This window comes from Aphelocoma coerulescens, chromosome 13 (assembly GCF_041296385.1).
Source record: "Aphelocoma coerulescens isolate FSJ_1873_10779 chromosome 13, UR_Acoe_1.0, whole genome shotgun sequence".
Taxonomy (NCBI): domain Eukaryota; kingdom Metazoa; phylum Chordata; class Aves; order Passeriformes; family Corvidae; genus Aphelocoma; species Aphelocoma coerulescens.
Genome location: NC_091027.1, coordinates 1,791,864 through 1,811,704, shown reverse-complemented (window position 1 = coordinate 1,811,704; position 19,841 = coordinate 1,791,864). Strand labels below are relative to the sequence as shown.

At 47.1% G+C, this 19,841-nt stretch overlaps 1 protein-coding gene across 4 annotated transcripts in view; it reads right to left on the bottom strand.

The window, feature by feature from the left end:
* Positions 1-7,229: 7,229 nt before the first annotated feature.
* The window catches only part of CSNK1A1 (casein kinase 1 alpha 1), a 32,504-nt gene continuing 19,892 nt past the window's right edge, over positions 7,230-19,841 (bottom strand). For 2 of the 4 annotated variants that reach the window (XM_069029143.1, XM_069029146.1), the window contains 5 exons: positions 17,238-17,316; positions 16,173-16,247; positions 14,709-14,815; positions 13,713-13,861; positions 7,230-8,754 (listed from right to left, as the gene is read on the bottom strand). In XM_069029143.1, the coding sequence (XP_068885244.1) occupies positions 8,747-8,754; positions 13,713-13,861; positions 14,709-14,815; positions 16,173-16,247; positions 17,238-17,316 (418 nt within the window). In that variant the 3' untranslated portion in view covers positions 7,230-8,746. Of the gene's footprint in view, positions 8,755-13,707; positions 13,862-14,708; positions 14,816-16,172; positions 16,248-17,237; positions 17,317-19,841 lie in introns of those variants that run through there. The other 2 variants (XM_069029145.1, XM_069029144.1) reach the window with 2 other exon arrangements.

Sequence of the window (19,841 nt, the reverse complement as noted above, 5' to 3'; positions counted from 1 at the left end):
ACGTGCAAGTCCGAGGCGTATCTCAGCCTCCAGAGCTCTGCCTCCCGGAGCTGGCAGCCTCCCCTCCCGCTCCCGAGCCTGGGAAAGCCGCCTGTCCCAGCCCAACCCCGGCAGGAGCTGACGCTGCACCTGGAGGCCTCTCTGCAGGAAGGAGCTGGGCTGGCAGCTCGCACGCTGGAAGCCAAAAGCGCTTCCCACACCGCGCTCAGCTCTCCATCAGCAACACCTCCGTGCTCCAGCTATCAGGCAGAGCCAGGCGAGACGCCGCGGGCTTATCGTGCTCCTCCTGACGGGAGCTGGAGGAAGGAGCAGCTCATTCCCTCCCCAGCTGAAAGGAAAGCGCTGTTATTTCTGGAGCTGGGCGCTGGGGACTCGGGAACCGGGTGGGTGGGTTGGAGAGGGCAGGCAAGCTGAGCGGTGCTCACCCAGCAGATGTGAAACACTTGCAATACTTCACTGAAACTGATGTGCAGAGCACCGCTGGCACTCACCCGCACCCCAAATTGCAGCCACAGGTTATCCAGGCAGGCCCTCAGCTCAGCTGGCACTCTCCCACAGGATGCAAGCCCTGACCTGGTCCTGCCACGCTCTGCCCGTGCTGCCAGACCACTCCTGGCTCCTACAGGAGCTGTTCAGTCACTCCAGCAGCTCCAGCACCACTCCAGCCTGGCTTGGCTGCCCCTCCAAACTCCCTCTGCACTCAAAGGGCTGCAAAAAACCTTTTCCGTGGGGGGAAAAAAGATATGACAGGTCCCTGAGCAACTGTCTCGCTTGGGGCACACTCCATGGGCTGTCACAGGCCCAGGGTGACCTCAAGGTGCTTTGTGTTCACCCGAGATCATCCACGGCGGGGTCTAGCACAATCAGGGCTCTTCCCAGAGGTGCTGGCACACAGCTGCAGGGTGAAGGATGGCCTTCCTGGGATATCCCCAGCTTTCCCACTCCCCTGGGCATGCTGGCCTGCAGGCTGGGAGCAGGCAGAGCTGTCACCAGCGCCAGTGCCACCTCCACAGCAGCTGTCCCCACACTGGGGTGCTCCCTGCTGCTCCCCCACACCAAGGTGAGGACCCAGGCAGGGCAGGGGGAGTAGAGTGCAGGTGGGGCTGAGCTCAGGGCTTGGCCAGCACTTCTGAACCCGCTCCAGAGCAGACATGCAGGTGTCCAGAGCAGGGCACACCCTGAAGTGACCAGCAGTGAGCTCCAGGGCGGCTGGAGAGCTGTGGGAGAGCTGATGTGGAGCTGGGTCAGCCTTTAGCTCCCAGAAAGGCTCAGAGCAAGACTCCAACCCCAGCTCTGTTACCACAGCAAAAATAAAAGCAGCCATGGAGCCACAGAGTAGGCTGCCCTGACCTTCCAGAAATGGGATTTGGGCATAAACACTTCTTTCCTGGAAAGTGTATCCTGGCATTTGGGATTCCTTCCCATCCCACAAAGCTCCCCTTGCGACACCGATCCGGGAGTACCTCACATTCCTGCAGGACCTCGGCTCGGCCACGTTAACAAACATCAGCAGCTGGGAAGTTATTTAGAGCAGCAGGATTGCTCCCGGCGCTGCTTTCCTCTCCCATAACCTGCCAGAGGCCCAGCCAGCACTGGGTGATGGTGCCACGGCTCCCCAGACACACCAGATCCCCACAGGCTCCCCAGCACTCCCCAGGCAAGCCTAGGAAGGGGTTTAGGAACAGCCAAAGAGGCTTTTTGTGCCCTGCTTGTTCCAGTATCCTGAATTTAAACTTCTTCCTAGAGGTTAGAGGAAAGCGGCAGGAACGAGGTGTTTAAGAGGTGCCTTGGCCACAGGGATGCTGCAGCTCTGGGACCCTCTGGCCAGCCCCAGGGAGCCTCAGCAGCTGCCCCAGCAGCCAAAATGAAGGTTGGGATCAGAAAGAAGCCACCCTGCCCAACCACAGCCCCCTGGGCTGGGCAAGAAGCACACAGAGGGTCATCAGCATGTCCCAAACACGGGCAGGTCCCTCCGTGCCACCTGAGCTCTGCTGGGCACAGCTGTGCCCGGCTCCAGGCAGGGGTGAAGGGCACCCAGCCCCCCTGGCGCTGCCTTTGCTGTGTTTATCCGTCACCCAGCAACCTGCTGAGGAGAGGAGAGGGGCAGGAGAACGGCGCTGGCTCTGCTTTCACAGCCTGAACCCCGGGATCAGCAGGGCAGGGGGTGCCAGACTTTCCCTCAGCAGGGGACAGGGACCATGCAGCTCCCCCGGCACTTCCCAAGGCGGGGACATAAACCAGAACGCTCCAGGAAAGAGGGACAGGCAGATGCCTGCACGATCTTGGCACTGGGATGGGCTTTGTGTCGGAGCAACTGCTTCATCCCCCTGCTCCCCAGCCCGGGAAGGCCATAAACACATGGAGCACACCCTGTGCCTCATGGACGCCCAGGTGCTCCCCGTCACGCAGCATCAGCTCCTCCTCGGGACAGGCAGGGCTGCCAGCCACAGCTGAGCCAGTCTGTCCAGCGCTGTGATCCCACCCCTCCACAGCCCCACGGGATCCTGCCCTGCCCTGCCAGGAGCTGGGATTTTGGGAGACGCGGCAGGATGGGGGGACAGCCGGCTGACAAACCCCGGCAGCAGCTGTTCACTGGGGAAGGCTGAGCGCAGCCAGCTCGGCCCCCACGAGCTGTTTGCATGTTGGGAAGCAAAAACAAGCCGCTTCCAATCAGCATCACATTCCCAAGGCCGCGCTCCATCTCCTGGGAAGTGGCTGGCAGAGCTGGCACTCGAGGCAGCCCCATGCCCGCCTCACACCCACCTCGCTGTCCCCAAACCCCCGCCAGCACCTCGGGGAGGGGCACGATGTTAAAAGCTGTCAGTGAGAGGGAGAAAGGTCACTGAGCAGGGACTTAACACCCATAATCAGTTTATGGGATTTGTGACCAGCTTGGGGCTGGCTGGGAACGGCGTCAGCACAGCTCCAGCACAGCTCCATCTTCCCATGGCAGGGGTGCAGCTGTGGCAGGGGTTATCAACCCTCCCCAGGCACAAACTGCACAAACCCATCGAATAAAAGCCAGCAGCAAACGCCTCCTGGGCAGCCAAAGGGAAGAATGGCCACAGCTGGGTTCTTCACTTTTTCTCCCCAAAGAAAGGGGGCTTGGGAAGGAAGGGAGGCGCTTGCAGGGTGAGTCAGGGATTTCTGGCCGTACCTGCTGTTCCGTGGAGCAGGAGCTCCCCGAGGGTTGAGCGGCACGACCAGTGCCAGCCCTGAAGGGGCATTAACACCCCCAGCCACCGTGCCCACCCTGCTGGAGCTGTTCACAGGTTCTGACCCCACAGGTGACCCCGAGCACTGGCACAAACGGCCCTGGCCCAACTCCAGCCACAGAGGAGGAGGAGGAGGAGGAACCCAGAGCTCAGCACGAGGCAGGGCTGTGCCAGGGGGAAGCTGTCGGCACACGAGAATGATTCTATTTGCTGCCCAAGTGATTTTTCTCAGCTCAAAGGACTTGCACCAGTTTCCAGCTTCACCTCTCTGCTCTCCTCCCCCACTGCCTGACTGCAGCTGCCAAGGCAGGAAAACGCTCCCTGCTCCTCTCTGCCCCATCTGGGCAAAGTCCTGCCCACGGCTCCCACCAGATGAGGGTGTGGCAGATGCCATCTGCAGAGGCCACCCAGCTTGGTCTGGCTGCTCAACATCAGAGCCAGCTGCCAGCCCCAGGCTGGTTCTGGTCCCCACTGTGCCCACTTGGGTTTGTGAAATATCCTTGCAGTCACCAGAGATAGGGTCAAGAATCTTTAATTCATCCACAGTGCTGAGCAGCAGTTAAAAAACCCACGAGAAGGAAGTGCAGCGGCTCAGGAGAATCCGACACATCAGGGCAAGCTCTGCCCAGGGCCCAGCCCTGGAGATTCCCAGTTAAACACATGATGGTCTCATCTGGAAGAGTCCCAGTGCACTGCTTTGGCCACAGCAACGCGAGGGACTCACCCAAGGCATGAGGAAGGGACAGGGAGGATTTGCTCCTGCTCGTGCCCCTGCTCTGGTGGCTCGTGAAGTCCCACAAAGCTGAGTCACACAAGTTCCCTGCCCCACCTCTGCCAGGCACAGGATTGTGCCGAGTCAGGCTCCTGCCCCGGGCATTTACAGGGCTGTAAAGTGAAGGCCTGGCTGGATCATGCACACAGGGGCTCTGAGTGCAGCAGGGAAGCTCACAAGCCAGTCCGCCCTGTATGACAACATGTACACTCCTCCAAGGCCTCCCCACCATCTCAAATTGCTTCCACTCAAAAGAAGTTCAAAGTGTGCCACCTGCAAAACAACTCAAGGCTCGGTGTTATTTCAAGGGTGGGGACAGGGAGCAGCACGGGCAGCCGGAAGCCTTGGAGCTCTTGGGATACAACGGGGTACACAGAGCTCTGGGAGAGCTGCTCCTCCAGCCAGGCATCGATGCCTTCCTACAAACTCAGAGGGGGAAAGAAATGCAGTTAATCAGCTGTGTTTACAAAAAAACAACCCTCATTATCAACAGGAACAAAAGGGGAAGGAAGGGAAAGCAGTGAGGGCTGAGCATGCTCAGGTACTTCCAGGAGCAGTCCCTGATACCAACACACCAAGCTCTTCTCTGAGAAAGGAGCTACATCAACCTTCAGTAATTCATGAACACAAATACCTGGAAGCCAAATCACTCGAGTCTGGTGAGAGAATATTCCCTGGCTCCTCCCGATTTCCAGCTACCAAAATCCAGCACTATCCAGAGTCACATGGAAGAACATCTCACATAATGTAAAAAGTCACGTTAGCATCTCAGTGTAGTGGATTTTACACCTTTAGTACTGAGCTTTGCAAAGCAGCTGAGGCCACTGTGGTACGTTTAAAGAGAGGGACGCAGAGCTGGGTGCGTTTGGAAGGGTTCATTAATGCAGCTGTGTCCCAGCACGAGTCGATCTCAGCTCCTCACAGACAGCCCTGGTCCCACCCTCCCCCGTTCCTGCTGAGCCCAGGCTAACGAGGATCACATTAAAGAGCCATTTCCACATTAGAACAGCCACGGACGCAGTCCTTCCACTCAGGCCCTATTAGGAGGGTGGGCACTTCCTCTGTGTCATCTTTCCAGAGGCAGCAGGGCTCGGAGCACACAGCTCTTCCTCCCAGCCCGCTTTTCCTTTTTGTCTGGAGCCTGCCGTGCTCACCGACGTGTGTTATGACATCAAGCTGATATGAAATCATGATGATTTCACTGCAATTAAGGCAGGAGCAGATGGGGCTGATGGAGCTGGCTAAGCAGCAAATCTTCTAAATTGGAGAACGCTGTCAAGAGAAATTAAAGCCTCGTGCAAAAAGCCAACTTGGGATGGCAGAAAAATTCCACATGGGAGGGAGCGCAGGGAGGCAGCCAGCACAAGCTCCTGGTCAGAGCACTGAAGCACCTCAGCTCAGGAAAACCCCAGCACAAAGCAGGGACAAGTTCCCAACAAAAAACACCTGAAAAAGCTGAGAGAAAACAGGCACAACACTGCAACAGCCAGGCAACACTTGAGCTTGGAAAATAACCCCTGGAGAGACAGAATTACATAGAAATCAGCAAAAAAAAAAAAAAAAAGTGTGTGGCACATGCTGGACAGGCTCCAGACCTACCAGAGACACATCAAGTGTTTTTAGCACAGCCAGGGGTTGTGTTTGTCACTTGTTACCAACACCACACAGAGGAGCAGCCAAGGAGTGACGCTGGTAACAAGTGAGAGCCAGAGCTGCCTCTTTTCAGAGTCTTTATGGGAGAAGAGAAAAAGGCTCTCAACTGCTTCTAACAAGGAATGGCTTAAATAGGTTAAAAATAATGAAGCAGTACTCTGCACATGAGCACTCCGTGCTCCCAATTAAGCAATCCTTTACAAGGTGGCCTTAGGAAGCCTCGAAGAGTCATTGTAAGGAGGTTAATCAATCTCTTTGAAACCCTGGACGCAGCTTAGTGAGGTGACTAAGGAGCTGTTGTCACAGCCTAATGTCATTACCCAAATTCTGGCACTTTGCAGGGAGCACGAGGCTGCAGATCTTGAGCTTTACAGCCTCTTGTCCAAATGACGATTCCTTGTCAAGGGCCTGGGACTGCTTGCAGGACTCTTGACTTTGCAGGTGAACCCCTCTCAACACAAAATGTTTGCAGAGCTGCAAGCAGAAGTCAGGATCCACAGGGTTTTAATCTTTCAGGTTGAAGTCTTTGTTACAAACCAAGGAGAACACACAGCAAACGGGAGTTTGGTGCCACGGGGTCACTTTAAGGAAGGTGGCATCTCTGCCCTGGCCAGCACGCCTGGCACAGGCTGTTGATGCAAAACATTTGGCCCACACTCCTGTGCAGAGGAAGTTCTATTCCCACACATCTGCAAGGCTGACTGGGCTCCAGGCTCCTCCACAGCACCTGCAGCTCCCAGAACTACAAACCAATGCATTTTGACACCCTCAATGTGTTTACTCTCCCTTACAGAGCTCATCAAGAGCAGTTTTGTTTCTTAAACCCCCCTCAAAGTCACAAGCAAATTTAATGGACAGAGAAAATAATTTATTCTCCTGGAACCAAATGATTTTCTCCAACTTTTCAGCAAGTATCTCATGTCAAAGCATGAAAAGCGATGCCACAACAATTCCGAGCAGCCTCTCCAAGAACAGCTGCCAAGAAGGCATTTCATTGATGCTTCTTCCCCTCCTGCCAACGTGTGTTGTCAGACACGTTGCCTAGACAGCAGAAATCACAGATAAGGACATCTCACAGTGCTCTAGATACCAGTTCTTACAAACAGACTGGTTTTTATAGGAGGCATTGCTTGAAAACCATCCTTATTTGGATGGGGCAATACTTGGGGGTTTGGAAAACCATCCTGGCCAGGAGCACGAGCTCCATTTCTTCTTCCACCTTGCAGGTAGCAGAGCCTGCTGTGCCTCAGGAGCTCCTGAGTGTGCACTGCTATCTCTGAAGCCCAGCAGCCTCTCTGCCTCCCTGTCCTCCCCCATTATCTATCCCAGTGTTTATTAGCACGCAGTGTTCTCCACCTAAACGTTAACATCTCAGGGCAGATCCTTCTTGGACAGAGTACAGGGCAGCCTTGATCCACATCACCATTCCAGGAGTGCACAGTGTCTTATGATCCTGAAGAAATGGTTTTCAAAAGGAAAGAAAGATCTTTTCCAACAGTAGAAAAAGATGAACTGTGAGCAGGAACTCTGCTCCATGCATGAAAACTGTGTAAAAAGCAACCATACAAACAACATTTACACAATAGGCATCTGGCAGCATTTTCAGACATTTTTTTTAATTTATTCTGACATGCTATAAAGGAATAAATTACACTGTTAAAGAATTACCAGCAATAAAAGTATTTCTTTCTTTCAGCTGGGCTAGAATAGGAGTGAGAAGGAAGACAGCCTGGGGCAGTAACCAATGTGAACTCTGCATGGTGCGAGGCTGCCCCCAAGAACAAGAGGAAATCTGGTCATATCCACTTCACAAGAACTTGAAAGAAAATGCCTTGGTTTAAAACCATCCAAATTTTTTTTTCAAACCATTCCAATTTTTTCTCCAAAGCAGCAATCACAAGTCAGTCCAGCCGAGGCAGGACATGGCAATGCTCGGAGGCTGCCAATCCCGGGTCTGCAAAAGATTCCATTTCATTTTAAAAAATTCCAATCTTATTATAGAGGGCTGGTCTCAAACAACAGGTTATAAAAATGCAAGACTGCCCCTTCCCCCTCAAGGAAAAAATACAAAATTTATTTAAAAACAAAATGAGGAAGAGTTACAACACTAAATCTAAAATGATTTAGAAAGAAATATGACTTCTTTTGCTTAACAAATGGCCTTAAAACTTGGTTTAAAAACAGGGTAATGTAAATTTCTTAAACTGAATTAACAAGGCAAATTAAAAAAATCTCATTTCCTTACAGAAACAGTTTTTAGTTTTTAATGAACTTGTAAACAAAAAAGCTCCCGCTTCAAAATAAAAACAAAATCCCAGATCATATAGATGTTTACAGTGATTACATTTATCTAAGCAACTTACATACAGGTTCAGTTGTAAGATGTTAACTAAATTTCGTGACAAATATGCTGTTTTTCCTTTTATACCAAGAACATTATAGAGTTAATGCAGAGTCCTAAAGATTATCTAGTAGTCGCTAAGTTTCTCTTAAGTCTTCACTTTAGATGCTGTTATTTCTAGCACAGGTAAGCAGGCAGAGTCTTTCATATGCTTAAAAACTGGAATCTTTGGTTACTACCATGTCAGCTGGCTTGGTATGTTGCACATAGAAGCCAACAACTTTAAGAATGTTTTAAGTGTACAACTTTCAAAACCCAGGGAGGAATAACCAGAAAAGAGTGCACAATTGTGAGCATTTACAATTATCACAACTGTTGCCGAAGACTGTTCATGCCATTCTTCCAAAACAATGAGATCTCATAAGCAGTGTAGTTCAAAGTAAAAAGGTAACAAAAATTGGCATATGCACAATTTTCTCCACTTGTGTGTCAACCATTAGTTAACTTTTCCACTTGAAAAAAATGCAATAGAAAACTGGACACCATGTTTCACTATCTCAGTAATATTCACAATTACAGCTGCTACAACTCCAAGTGCAGCATCACTGACACTGCCCAGAGCCAGTTTATACTGATATTAAGTTCTTTACACCAAGGAAATGGTTGCCCACAGCCACTGGCAAGTGTATGAACTAAAATTTCTAGGATTTGGGGAGTGACAAGTCCTGCTCCGATCTGCTCTGCTTTGTCCCATCCTCGTCATGCTCAGAAACCTGCAAGATAAACACAAGGGCAACTTACTGATACGGGATGGAAACGAGCAACAGCCTTCACAGGAGGAGAATTAAACAGCAGTTATGGTCATTCAAAGGGGAAAATGCTGCTCCATCTGGGAACTGCAGAGCTCCTGGTGTCCATTTCCAAAGGCAACCAGCATCTGCCACAACTCTGGAGCTCACACACCTCTCACTCACACCTACTGCTGCACTGGAAAACAGCCTTAATGCACCAGCTGGATCCACATTCCTCCAGCAGGAATTCAGCCCAACAGTTTGAAAACAAGCTGTGTTACTGCCACTAGGAAACAGGATGTAATTTCATAGGATTGTTTTCTACTTGTCTGCAGTGGCTCATGTTTATATCCCTGAATGTCAGGCTGTCATCTGACTGCAGGGTGCTCTCCAGAGCCGCAGTACAGCAGTGCCACACGGACACAGGGAAGGCAGGGAAGAACTCACCTTACAGTAAGTGCTGGCACTACAAACCCACAGCAGCACGCTCTGGGCAGCCACAACACACGGCAGAAGCTGTGACGGTGACTTGGGAAGCAGCACACCTCTGTCTTTGCAAGGACAGTGCTGACTCACATGACAGGGGAGGTGGTGCACACACAGCAATTCTTTTAATGTTCAGTATTCCAAATGACATTGAGGGATAGGCAGAGGACAGGAATATACACACATCTCCAAGAACCAGTTACTGCAGCTAAGCCAGCCCTCCCTCCTGCTCCTTTCTGGTGACTCAGGTGGCAGGGCTGTGCTGTACAGAGCTAACAGGAGCCTTGAGCAAAGATGGCTTTGCCAAGCGAGTTTCCGCTCGGGATGCCCTCCAGCCAGGATGGTTCTGGCCATGGGTGGATTCAGCAGAGCAACAGCTCCGAGTTTTTGCAACAGAAATCTCTTCTCAGTGAAATACAGACAGAGCTGACCTCAGCTATAGCTTGTGCTGTCATCCAGAGAGAAGCAAGTGCAAACAAGTCTTACTGGTCTGACATTCTGTCCAAAATGTATCTGGAGAGCGCTCAGAAAATGGCTTTAACTCTTCCAGAACTGGCTCCAGGTAATTTCAAAGAGGTTCAATAACTTGGTTCAAACCCAGTCTTAAAGCACTGAAGGACAATTCTCTTTATCCAGTACTGGTCATATTAAAAAAATCCTGCACCAGAATCAAGACAGCCATAGCACTTGAGTGCAAATTCCCACAGAAAGCCCCGTGATTCCTGAGTTCCCTAATCCTTACTTGATGCACACAACACAAAGTTATGCTGTTTTTCCATTTAGTGTATTCAGCAGAGAACACTGATTCATCATTTGAACCACTTTCTCCATCAAAGCAGCCAAACAGAGTCAACAAAGGAGAGTGTGGAAAGAAATAGATCAACTCATTGCTTCAGAAGTCTGAATATTTCACAAGAAACGGGAGCCTGAACCTGAGGACAAAGGACATCCTAACAAATGATCTGCTGCTATGAGAACTCCTCAAACCCAAGGTAAAATGGGCAGGAGAATGTCCAGCTATGGCTACAGAGAGAACAGGGAACTGGATTCAACTCAAAATGTCCCTTGGAAGTCCTGTGAAGACACAGCCCAACCACAGCTGTCAAATGAGATGGAGATACTCAGAGCACACAGAGCACTGCTGGTATGAGGAACGTGCTGCAGAGTTCACTCTTCCCCAGATCTTCACTCCATACAGGGCCAAACCATCACTCCTTGTCCCTCTGAGGTGTCACCCAAACCCCTGAAAACCTCTCTGCTACGTGAGGGACCCTCAAATTGCTTTATTATTACCATGGCTGCAGATCTGATTGAGAGGGGAGCAGCAACTGTAGTGTCACTCCCTAAAAACCTCCTCAACTGGAAGCGCTCAAACTTTGTGTATTCTCCTTTTCTCCAGACAAGCAGTGAGAAGTATTCAGTTGTCAATAATTCTAATTCTCAAGCAGAGAAGTCTCAGTCTGTTCTGAGCAATCCTGCCACCACCACAGGCATCCAGCAAATATTAATGGACCTGCTGACAGCCTCGCAGAATCTCCACTGCCAGGAATTAAAAACACCTCTCCCAAACTGAGCTGGTAGACTTTATCCTGCAGATTGACTGCTTGAGTCACTTTTATGACTGAGGGAATCTGAGTGTAAGCACAGTTACAAATCACACCTGAACAACTGCTGCAATGGCAAAAGAGAGCGAGCCCAACTTCCCAGAGTCAGCAGAGCTCTGTCTGTTGGAACAGTTCACCTCTCCCAAGTTCCAAACCAGCTGAGCTGGCTGTTACAAAAGACACTGCACAGAGTTCCAGAGAGGGGCAGGGGAAAAAAAATTGAAGAGAAAAAAGGCCATGGACACAGAACAGGTTATTCTGGAACCAAGCAGAATATTTAGCCTGGATAAACCCCAGGATTCAGTGTTCTGATTTAACATGGATCTGTGTTAAGGAAGTCAGGAATATCTGTAAATGAGCACACTGGATAAACAATCTGAGCCTGTACTTCTCGGGACCTCCCTGCCCAGATGCACATCTTCAACAGGACTTTATGAACAACTGCACCTGTACATTGCTATTTGCAGACTCTTGTTGAATGGATATGGTTACCAGAGGGGTAACATTGATACCCTGAAGCCCTTTAAGCCACTTCCACATAGGCTTTGCTATAGCAACTACAAAAAAATTTAACTGAAGTCCAGAAAAAAACCCAGGTATTTCATCCTCTCCAATGTGACAGAGCATCCAAGCCATACAGTCTCCTCCTTCAGCTTAGCTGGGTTCAAAAGTCTTCATTACTAGGCAAAATTCCCCACAAAAAGACATGTAGGATTTTAGGAATCTGGAAATCTTTACTTTGATGAAGAGATGAAGCTTCTGAAGTCTCCTGATGCTTACCAAGCACTTCTTTAATGCTTGATGGATCCAAAGGACACAAGCCTTTCTTGGTGATGGGGATGGAAGAGGAGCCATTCCTCAAAAAACCCCCATGAAATTGTGCTAAAACACCAGGAATTTCACCTCAGCTATAGCAGTGGCTCTCTACCAAAGGACAGGTGATCAGCAGGGATGTCCATCAGTGAACAGAAATGGTCTAAGGCTCCCTGGCAAAGCTTCCCTGCTTCTCGTGCCTGTCAGTGAGCTCAGCTCTGCTCTCTGGCACTGAAGCACCACCTCAAGGTGCAGGCAGATAATCATTTAAACGACCTTTTCTTTCTTTACACACAGCACTTGGTCAGAGGCTGGCTGAGCCAGGAGAGCAGCACATTAAACCTCAGAATGCTTCAGCAAAACTGCTTCACCAGTTCACAACCTGATTTTCAGGGCAGGTTCCACTTACAGATCATCACCTCCTGCAAGCCCTTCACTTTGAGCATGAGCTGTTGTGAGGAATGTGCATTTTTGCTCAAATTATCTTCTCCTGCTCCAACAGCCAACCTCTCCACACCCCAAATTGGGCTGGGTTCTGAACTTCAATCAGAGTTTCTTCTCTATTTCAGGAAGCAATCCAAGCCCAGGTGCTTAATCACCCAGTCTGCTACTGGTGTTACAGCTGAAGAAACTGGTTTCCAGCCTCTGTTAGATCTAGCCACACAAGCTGCACTCTTTATGCCAAAAATCTGACACTGAATGGCATTTTTGGATTTTTTTTTTTTTTCAAGAACCACTTCAATCTTGGGAAAAGCAGCAGGTATTTTACTACTTCATTTGTTCTGGATGAAATATGTTTTTTGATAGCAATTCTGACTAAAGACACCTGGTAAGGTTTGAATGCTGCCACAATATGTGAAGAACAATGTCTGACAAGTTTATTGGAAACACTTCTGCATTTCTTCGATTTCCAGGATTGTCATGTTAGCCAAGTATACAATTTTATACATATAAAAATGATAGACAAGAGGTACTGAAGAGCAGCAATGCCTCAGTACAGAATTTAAACCTTGCTTCTCTATTCTCAGTCACACAATCTCATTCGTTTCAATTTTATCCACAGCTCAGCTTGAGGAATTGGTTTCATGGCAAGACTGGCTCTCAAATGCACAGATGTGGCAGTTTCATCCTAGGGACTTACCAGACTCAAACCAGGACATTTACATCACAAAAAAAAAAGTATTTTAAAAGCTTCTCGACCATGTGAAAAAAAAAAAAAAAAAATGTGTCTTTTCAGAACTCAGTTTTCAGTTATTACACAATTACATTTGAACATGTCACAACATTTCCCTTTGAAACCATAACCTAGAAACATCAAAAACATCATCAGGAAACCTGAAGCCCCACCCCTGAGCACCCAGATACTTCAGAAAATTGTGAGTTGGCAATCCACAGCAGTTTGGGGTTACTGCTTGATTTAGGCAAGGCATTTTGAGCTCACTGGTCCCTTCCTTGAACTGTGGACCAAATGTCTCAATGTAAACCCACTGGAGGAAGCCAGAGCATTCACAATTTTCTCTTCCCAGTGTTTGAGGCATACAGAACAGAACAAAAGCAAACCCACAGCACTGTACCAGCTGCCACAGAGCAGAACCCAAAGTCTCTAGATCCTTGCCTAGTCAATGAGAATTATCCCTTAAGAAGTGTTAGGTCTAGGATTTTGGATTGCATTATATATTTATACATATATAAGGACATATATATGTATATATATAAATCAAAATGAATAAAAATGTCACATTCCCAACACCAAGTCAGTTTCTTGTTTTTGGAAAGTGGTTAATGCGGGAGCAAAAGATGCAGTGGTTAAAAATGACCCAACATCCCCAGAAGAAATGATATGAATAACAAGGACATTTTGGAATAAAGTTAGTAGTCAAATTCTCCAAGGACGTCTTTTGGTTTTGCTTTTGAATTTAAGAGCCAAATGTAGTTTTTAAACCACCTCCTTGATCTAACACTTGGAATTGCCGCCGTTGTCCAAATTCGTGGAATTTTTGTTTTTCCTGTAACGTCACTTGGTTCTTGGCTACTAACCTTTCATGTTACTCTTGGATTTGTCAGTTTGCTTGCCTGTGGGGGTTTGGGCCTGCTGCCCCTGCCCACTGGAAGAGGCTGCCTGCTGTGCTGCTTTCTGCTTTAACATTGTCCAGTCAAATGTGTAGTCATACTGGTGGTTCAAGGTCCTGCAAAAGAGGGAAATATTCTGCTGTAACACATCAGAGCCGACACCAAGCCCTGTCTGAAATCCCAGAACTAGGGGATAGCTCCTTCTGTAAGCTGCTTTAGAGATTATGAATGGTATAGAAATGCTAAGTGTTACTAACTGCAAGGGATTCTTGCAGCAAGCCCAAATACCAGCCAGCAGCATTTACTCACTGCTTACACAAAGGTCTGCACTTGTGGAAGCAGCACTTCCTCCCAGCCCAGCTCACCCACTGTCTGCACTGAGCTTCTGAGCTTTTTTTTTAACACAGATATAATTTCAAGGAGAGACTGCAGTATTGTACATCACTGAATAGGAATTCTTTGGATTCCAGAAACCTGGGGGGAGACTCGAGAGATCAGAACCAGCCCTTCTTTTGACAGATGCTGTTCGCTGCACAAGGTGGAATTTATGTTCCAGTTGCTCTAACAAGCTCAATGAAGCAGCACTATTCTCCTCCACTGAAATTCCTCTCCTGGGAACCACTGCTGGGCCCATCACCAATTCCCAAACATAAAAAGCTTCAAAGACTTCTACCAAGGGGTCAATTTCTTAAGGTACTTGCAACAGAACCTGAAGCATGGGCTCAACCCTGTGGTCACATCACACAGTGCAAAAACAAGAGAATCTTTCCCCTTTATGTTTAACATTGAACAATAATTTTCAGGTCCTTTAACAGCTTTTGAAGCTCTGAAATGAAAGGAAATCCCAGAAGAGCTCCCTACACCACACACACATAGGAGCTGCTCTCTGCAGTGCCAGTCCCACAGAGCAGTTCCCAACTGGATCCCTGAGAAGTTTCTGTACTTTTCCACTTGGAGACTGACCTGAAAAGAATACGGAATAATTGCCTCAGATACATGTAATCTGGTGCCTCTTCAAAGCGCAGGCCACGACAGTAGTTCAGATACATGGCAAATTCTGCAGGGAACCCCTGTAAATCAACAGTGTTAATCAAGCCATGGCTTGCAGCAAAAACCTTCTAATAAAGGCAAAAACATGTACACCTGTCTATAACAGCAGAGACAAACTGCTTGAAGATTTGTAAATTAATTCCACTTTGCCCCTAGTTGTTAATTTATTCTGTATTTCAGCATGTGGATTTAATCAGGTACACATTCCTTCCCCAGAGTTGCTACCTCATGTATGGTTTGCAATCGTAAGCTCTCCTACCAGAACCTTCAACATATAACTTATAAAAGTACTTTTTTCATCCTAATTAAACCTTCTTCTTATTCACTAAGTCTCTAAAATAAGTGGTAATTGTCTACTAAGAGATTCACTCTTGTTTCCTTGATAATCTACTTGAACATAGTAGAGACAAGGTCAGTTAACAGTATTAAGTGTGAAAAATTAAGAAAACCTCTTTCAAAGATCTGCTGCTTTATGTTTTTAAACATTTAATGCTGTATTAAAGCCTACCTGTAATAGGTAACAGCACACAGAACAGTGCTGTAAAAAAATCACAGGGTGTAACATCCCTGGAAGTGTTCAAGGCCACACTGGATGAAGCTCTGAGCAACCTGGACTAGTGGAAGGTGTCCCTGTCCACAGCAGGGGGTTGGAACTGGGTGATTTTTAAGGTCCCTTCCAACCCAAACCATTCCATGATTCTCTGAATAGTTCAACAGTTTGGGAGATGCTGTAGGACTCTGGTGATAGAGATGTGCAGGACTAGAGAGAGCAATCCTTGGTGCTGCTGTCTGAGGTGCAAAAACCCCCCTGTGTTCTCCAGGACCTTTGTTGAGAAGCACGTGGCTGCCACAGTGCAAGAAAATTCTGAGAACTCTAAGGAAAACTTTGGAAAAACAAAGATCATTTGCATCCTACTCCACTACAGCCACGACTTGAGTTAGGGCAGACAATATGAACCCTCTGGAAGAGGCAGGAGGTGGATGTGGGCAAGCCAGACAGCTCCACCTTGGTTAATTATTTACTTCTGATGTAAAACTTGCACTGTAAAAGTTGAAGAACTGAACAAGCCTCACCTAAGAGAGCTCTCAGCTTGCACAGCCAACAGTAAGCAAGACCTGAATGATGGTGGCATGACCTTTGCCAAGGAACAGCAGCAAATGCTGTCCTGTTACACACATTCCCAGTCTTGCTGGGTGGCCAAACACAAGGCACTCAGTGCCTGCCAAAGCAGTATTATTCAGCAGCAACTGCCATGTGAGGCTATTTAATATATTGGCTCTGGTTAAAAAAAAAACCAAACAAAAACAAACCAACAAATAAAACAAACAAGACAAGAATTTCCATTTCACAGTATGACATCATTTGGAAACTCTTACCTTACACAAAACCTCAACAGGAGTGGACATTTTCTTTTCACTAATCTTTTCATACTTTTGCTTCTTTGTTGCAGCCTGTGGAACATGTAGGTCACAATATAAGAGATATTGTGCAACACTGGATTAACAAGGACAGCAGCAAAGAAAAAAAAAATGACAAAAATCCTTTGGTCAACCGTAAGTATTTTATGTGAAATCTCCAAGTCCCACACACTTATTGCAAAGAGAATGAAGGTCAATCTGGTATTAAGATTTGGACACAGTTTAATACCATTTGTCGCAGTCTAATGCTTCCATCACATGGCACAACTCATGTAGTTCTAGCTGCTGCTTTTGTCCATTAACCACACCAGACTTGCAGCTACATTTGCCAAAGTTGTATTAATTCCCACTCAGTGCCTCATTCAGGGCTGCCTTGTGGTTCAGCACCCTTTGCATTCATTTGCAGCTGAAGAGTTCCAGTGTCCCACAAGCTGCTGCCTTTTTAGCAACTGTGCAGCTGCAACACCAGTGGAATTACACAACTCTCACACGGAGGAAGTAAAACAATTAAAACATGAAAATCAATCACTGGAGTCTCTATAAGTGAAGTAAGATATGTCTGCCATGTTTGTAGCTGGCTCCCATACATGGAAATCCTGAACAAGCCTGTTGCAGTTAATAATTATTCAGTTGTGCCATAACCTCGACTGAAGATACCACTGAGGCTGAACTTGCCAGGCAAGAGATTATTTCCATGCTCTCTCCAGCAATTCAAAAAGCCACTAACAATGTTATTTTCTATTTCCCAAAGGGGTCTCAGCCTGCAACAGGACAATAACTGGCAAAGATGATGTCAGCTATTGTTTAGCATAAATTTTAAGATGGTCCAACAATGCACATTTTGCCTGCTGCGTAAGAGGCAGAATCCACAGTCTATAAATATCAAGCTTTGCGAAAAGCTGCTTTGTACAACTGAGGCTAAACATTATATAAACCTACCTAGCATGCAGAAGCATGATAACCAAACATGAAAAAAAACCATTAAAAGGGTGGGGGAGGGGGGAAAAAAGCACCACAATTTACCTTTAATCCTTGCCAAGGCAGACTGGTTCTGTTAAAGTACATCAATACATAGCCTAGAGACTCCATGTCATCCCGACGACTGCAGGAAGAAAAACACAAGGAATTACAAATTCTGGCATTCCTTACTTTATTCCATAGTGCAAGCATTCAAAAATTTAAATTAAAAAAATAATTAAGGAATAAACCCTAAGATAGGAAGAGGTCCTATTCATTTTTTAAGCAAATATACTCTGTAGGTATTGTGTGTTCTAAGTTTCCATCTGCAGTTTGATATGGGAAACAAAAACTTTGGAAAATGAAAAAAAAATAGAAGCACAAAATGTCTTTCCTGCCTTCCTAAGTATCTCGTGTAGAAACTAAAGATTTTCCTGTAGGAACCATGGAATGCATTGTAAGAGAGAACGAGGTTAATGAGGTCAATAAGGCTGTAACATCATGTAAGTAAAAATTTTCCCTGAACCTTGGCTCAGTCTGGGATCAATCCTGACCATCTGGCCCCTAAAGGCCATTGCTCCTTTCTTCCTTCCCCTTCTGGCAAAAACCCCTGAGCTGTCTCTGATTTTAAAAGACAGCAATATTTATAAAGGTGCATTCATCAGTCTGAGAGGTGCTGCTGCCTTCTTCCCACAACTCTGCTCCAAGGCAGCTGGAGAACTCCAAAGTGATCCAGCCACGGGCTTCACCAAGAACTTGCACAGAAACTCTCACGCAAAAGGCTTCAAATATTTTCTGCCCTGCACATGTTCCACATCCCCACTCTGGCCACATGAACACCACTGTACTTTGCTCACAGCTTTCCTGAGTACCAAGATGAGCACAGTGGGAAACACACTCCAGGATTTTTTTTCCTCTTGGCAAAGTTGCCTCTTCCCAGCTGTGGTAAAATCAGATTTTTTTCCTCTGACTGCCCTTGTGCAGCTGACATCTATTTAATACAAGGCAGAAAAATAACTTCTTTTTCTCCTCCCTGCTCCCTTATGGGGAAAACCTGGTGAGTTTTGCTGCTGCTCTGCCACCCAGATAAGGATTTAAAGGCTGGCAGGACAGACTCTACACCCACTACCCCAACAAGGGATCAAAAGGCTGAAAGTGGCATTGCAAACAGGATCACACACAAAGGTGAGGGTAAACCAGCTCCCTAGAAGTGGGAACAGGCTGTAACCTGATCTATCTGCAGATCTTGGTACGAGAAGAAAGAAGTTAGTGATTTTTGTGTTATAGCCAAGCCAACATATCCAGAACAGCCTGGCACCCCCTCAGCTCATGGGCCAGCTCTCTTTGTTTGTTTCCCTTTGGGGAACAAACAAAAAGCTGTCCCAGGAGAAAATCAGCTTGGCTCCCTAAAGCTTTTAGCACAAGGCCAGAAAAGCACTGCCGTGCCCAGGGAAGAGAGGATTGGTTCCCTCCCCTCAGCAGCAGCTACCTCTGAGATCATCTCAGCTGCAACACGAAACCACAGACAAAGGGATGAAAAATGATACTGAGCTCGCAAATTCCAGCCTGCAAAACTTGCTAATTGTATTAGAATGGCAGATTTTAATCACCAACGGCATTCAGTGAACCTGGATAGGGCCATGACATAAAATTATGTTTTCTGAGAAGACAATGATAAATTCAGAAGCAATAAAGGGATTAAGAGTTTGCATCCCCCAATCCAGCTCATTGTTTTAATGTTTAATGTCCTGATCTTGTAGTAGGAAACATTTAGTTCTGTAAATCTGTAACAGGTACATTACGTTTGAGAATATATTGATAAAAGTAGTTTTCAGGATTTGGAAAACAGGACAATCCTCTCCATTACTAAAATAAATAACATTGCAAACAGCTCCTTGAGCACAGCTGTCATTACCTACAGGAAAACAGGACTAGAGGTTGAAATATTCTGCCATAAGCTCCAGAACTGGTTTCTCTTGGTTACAGGAGTGCATTACTTCTTTGCCTCACTGCTGGCCTGACCTAGACAGTTTAGCAGCTCTTAGCAAGCACCAACCTACATTTCTAATTATATCAGAATTCCCATTACCAACAGATATGGTGTAAAATCCAACTAAATTCAATTTATGGTGTCCACCTAAATTCAAAAGCAACATCCTTTGCAGATCCCTCCTTCACTCTCAGGTGCAAGTACAGATATTCCCTACCCAGAACTGCTTGGAATCTATGAAATGCACTTATTTCAGAAGTGACACCTGTCATTTACCCCCCTGAGCCACGTGCCAAGCTGACTTAAATAACGACTCTGACAGGCAATAAAATACCCCTAAAGAGCCTTAAGAAAATTAAAGTTAAAAAGGCAACATGGAGCATTTTAAAGCACCATTTGGGGGTTACATGTTCTGTTGAAGCTGACCACTAGGAATTCTGTCATTCTCATCTTGATTCAAAGGTCAGAGCCACAGACATTCCTGGAAGCTTTAACTATCCAAGAGAGGTGAAGCCACACTCTTGCAGTTATCCATTACAATATTTAGGCACAGGTGTAAGGAAGAGAAGAGAGGCATTCCCTGATATCCCAAGAGTACCTAACACTTCCAAACAACCTCAAGTGCTCTCTCCACTGGACCAATGCTAGGATTCTGCAGGAACAAAATGCCTTTGATCCAG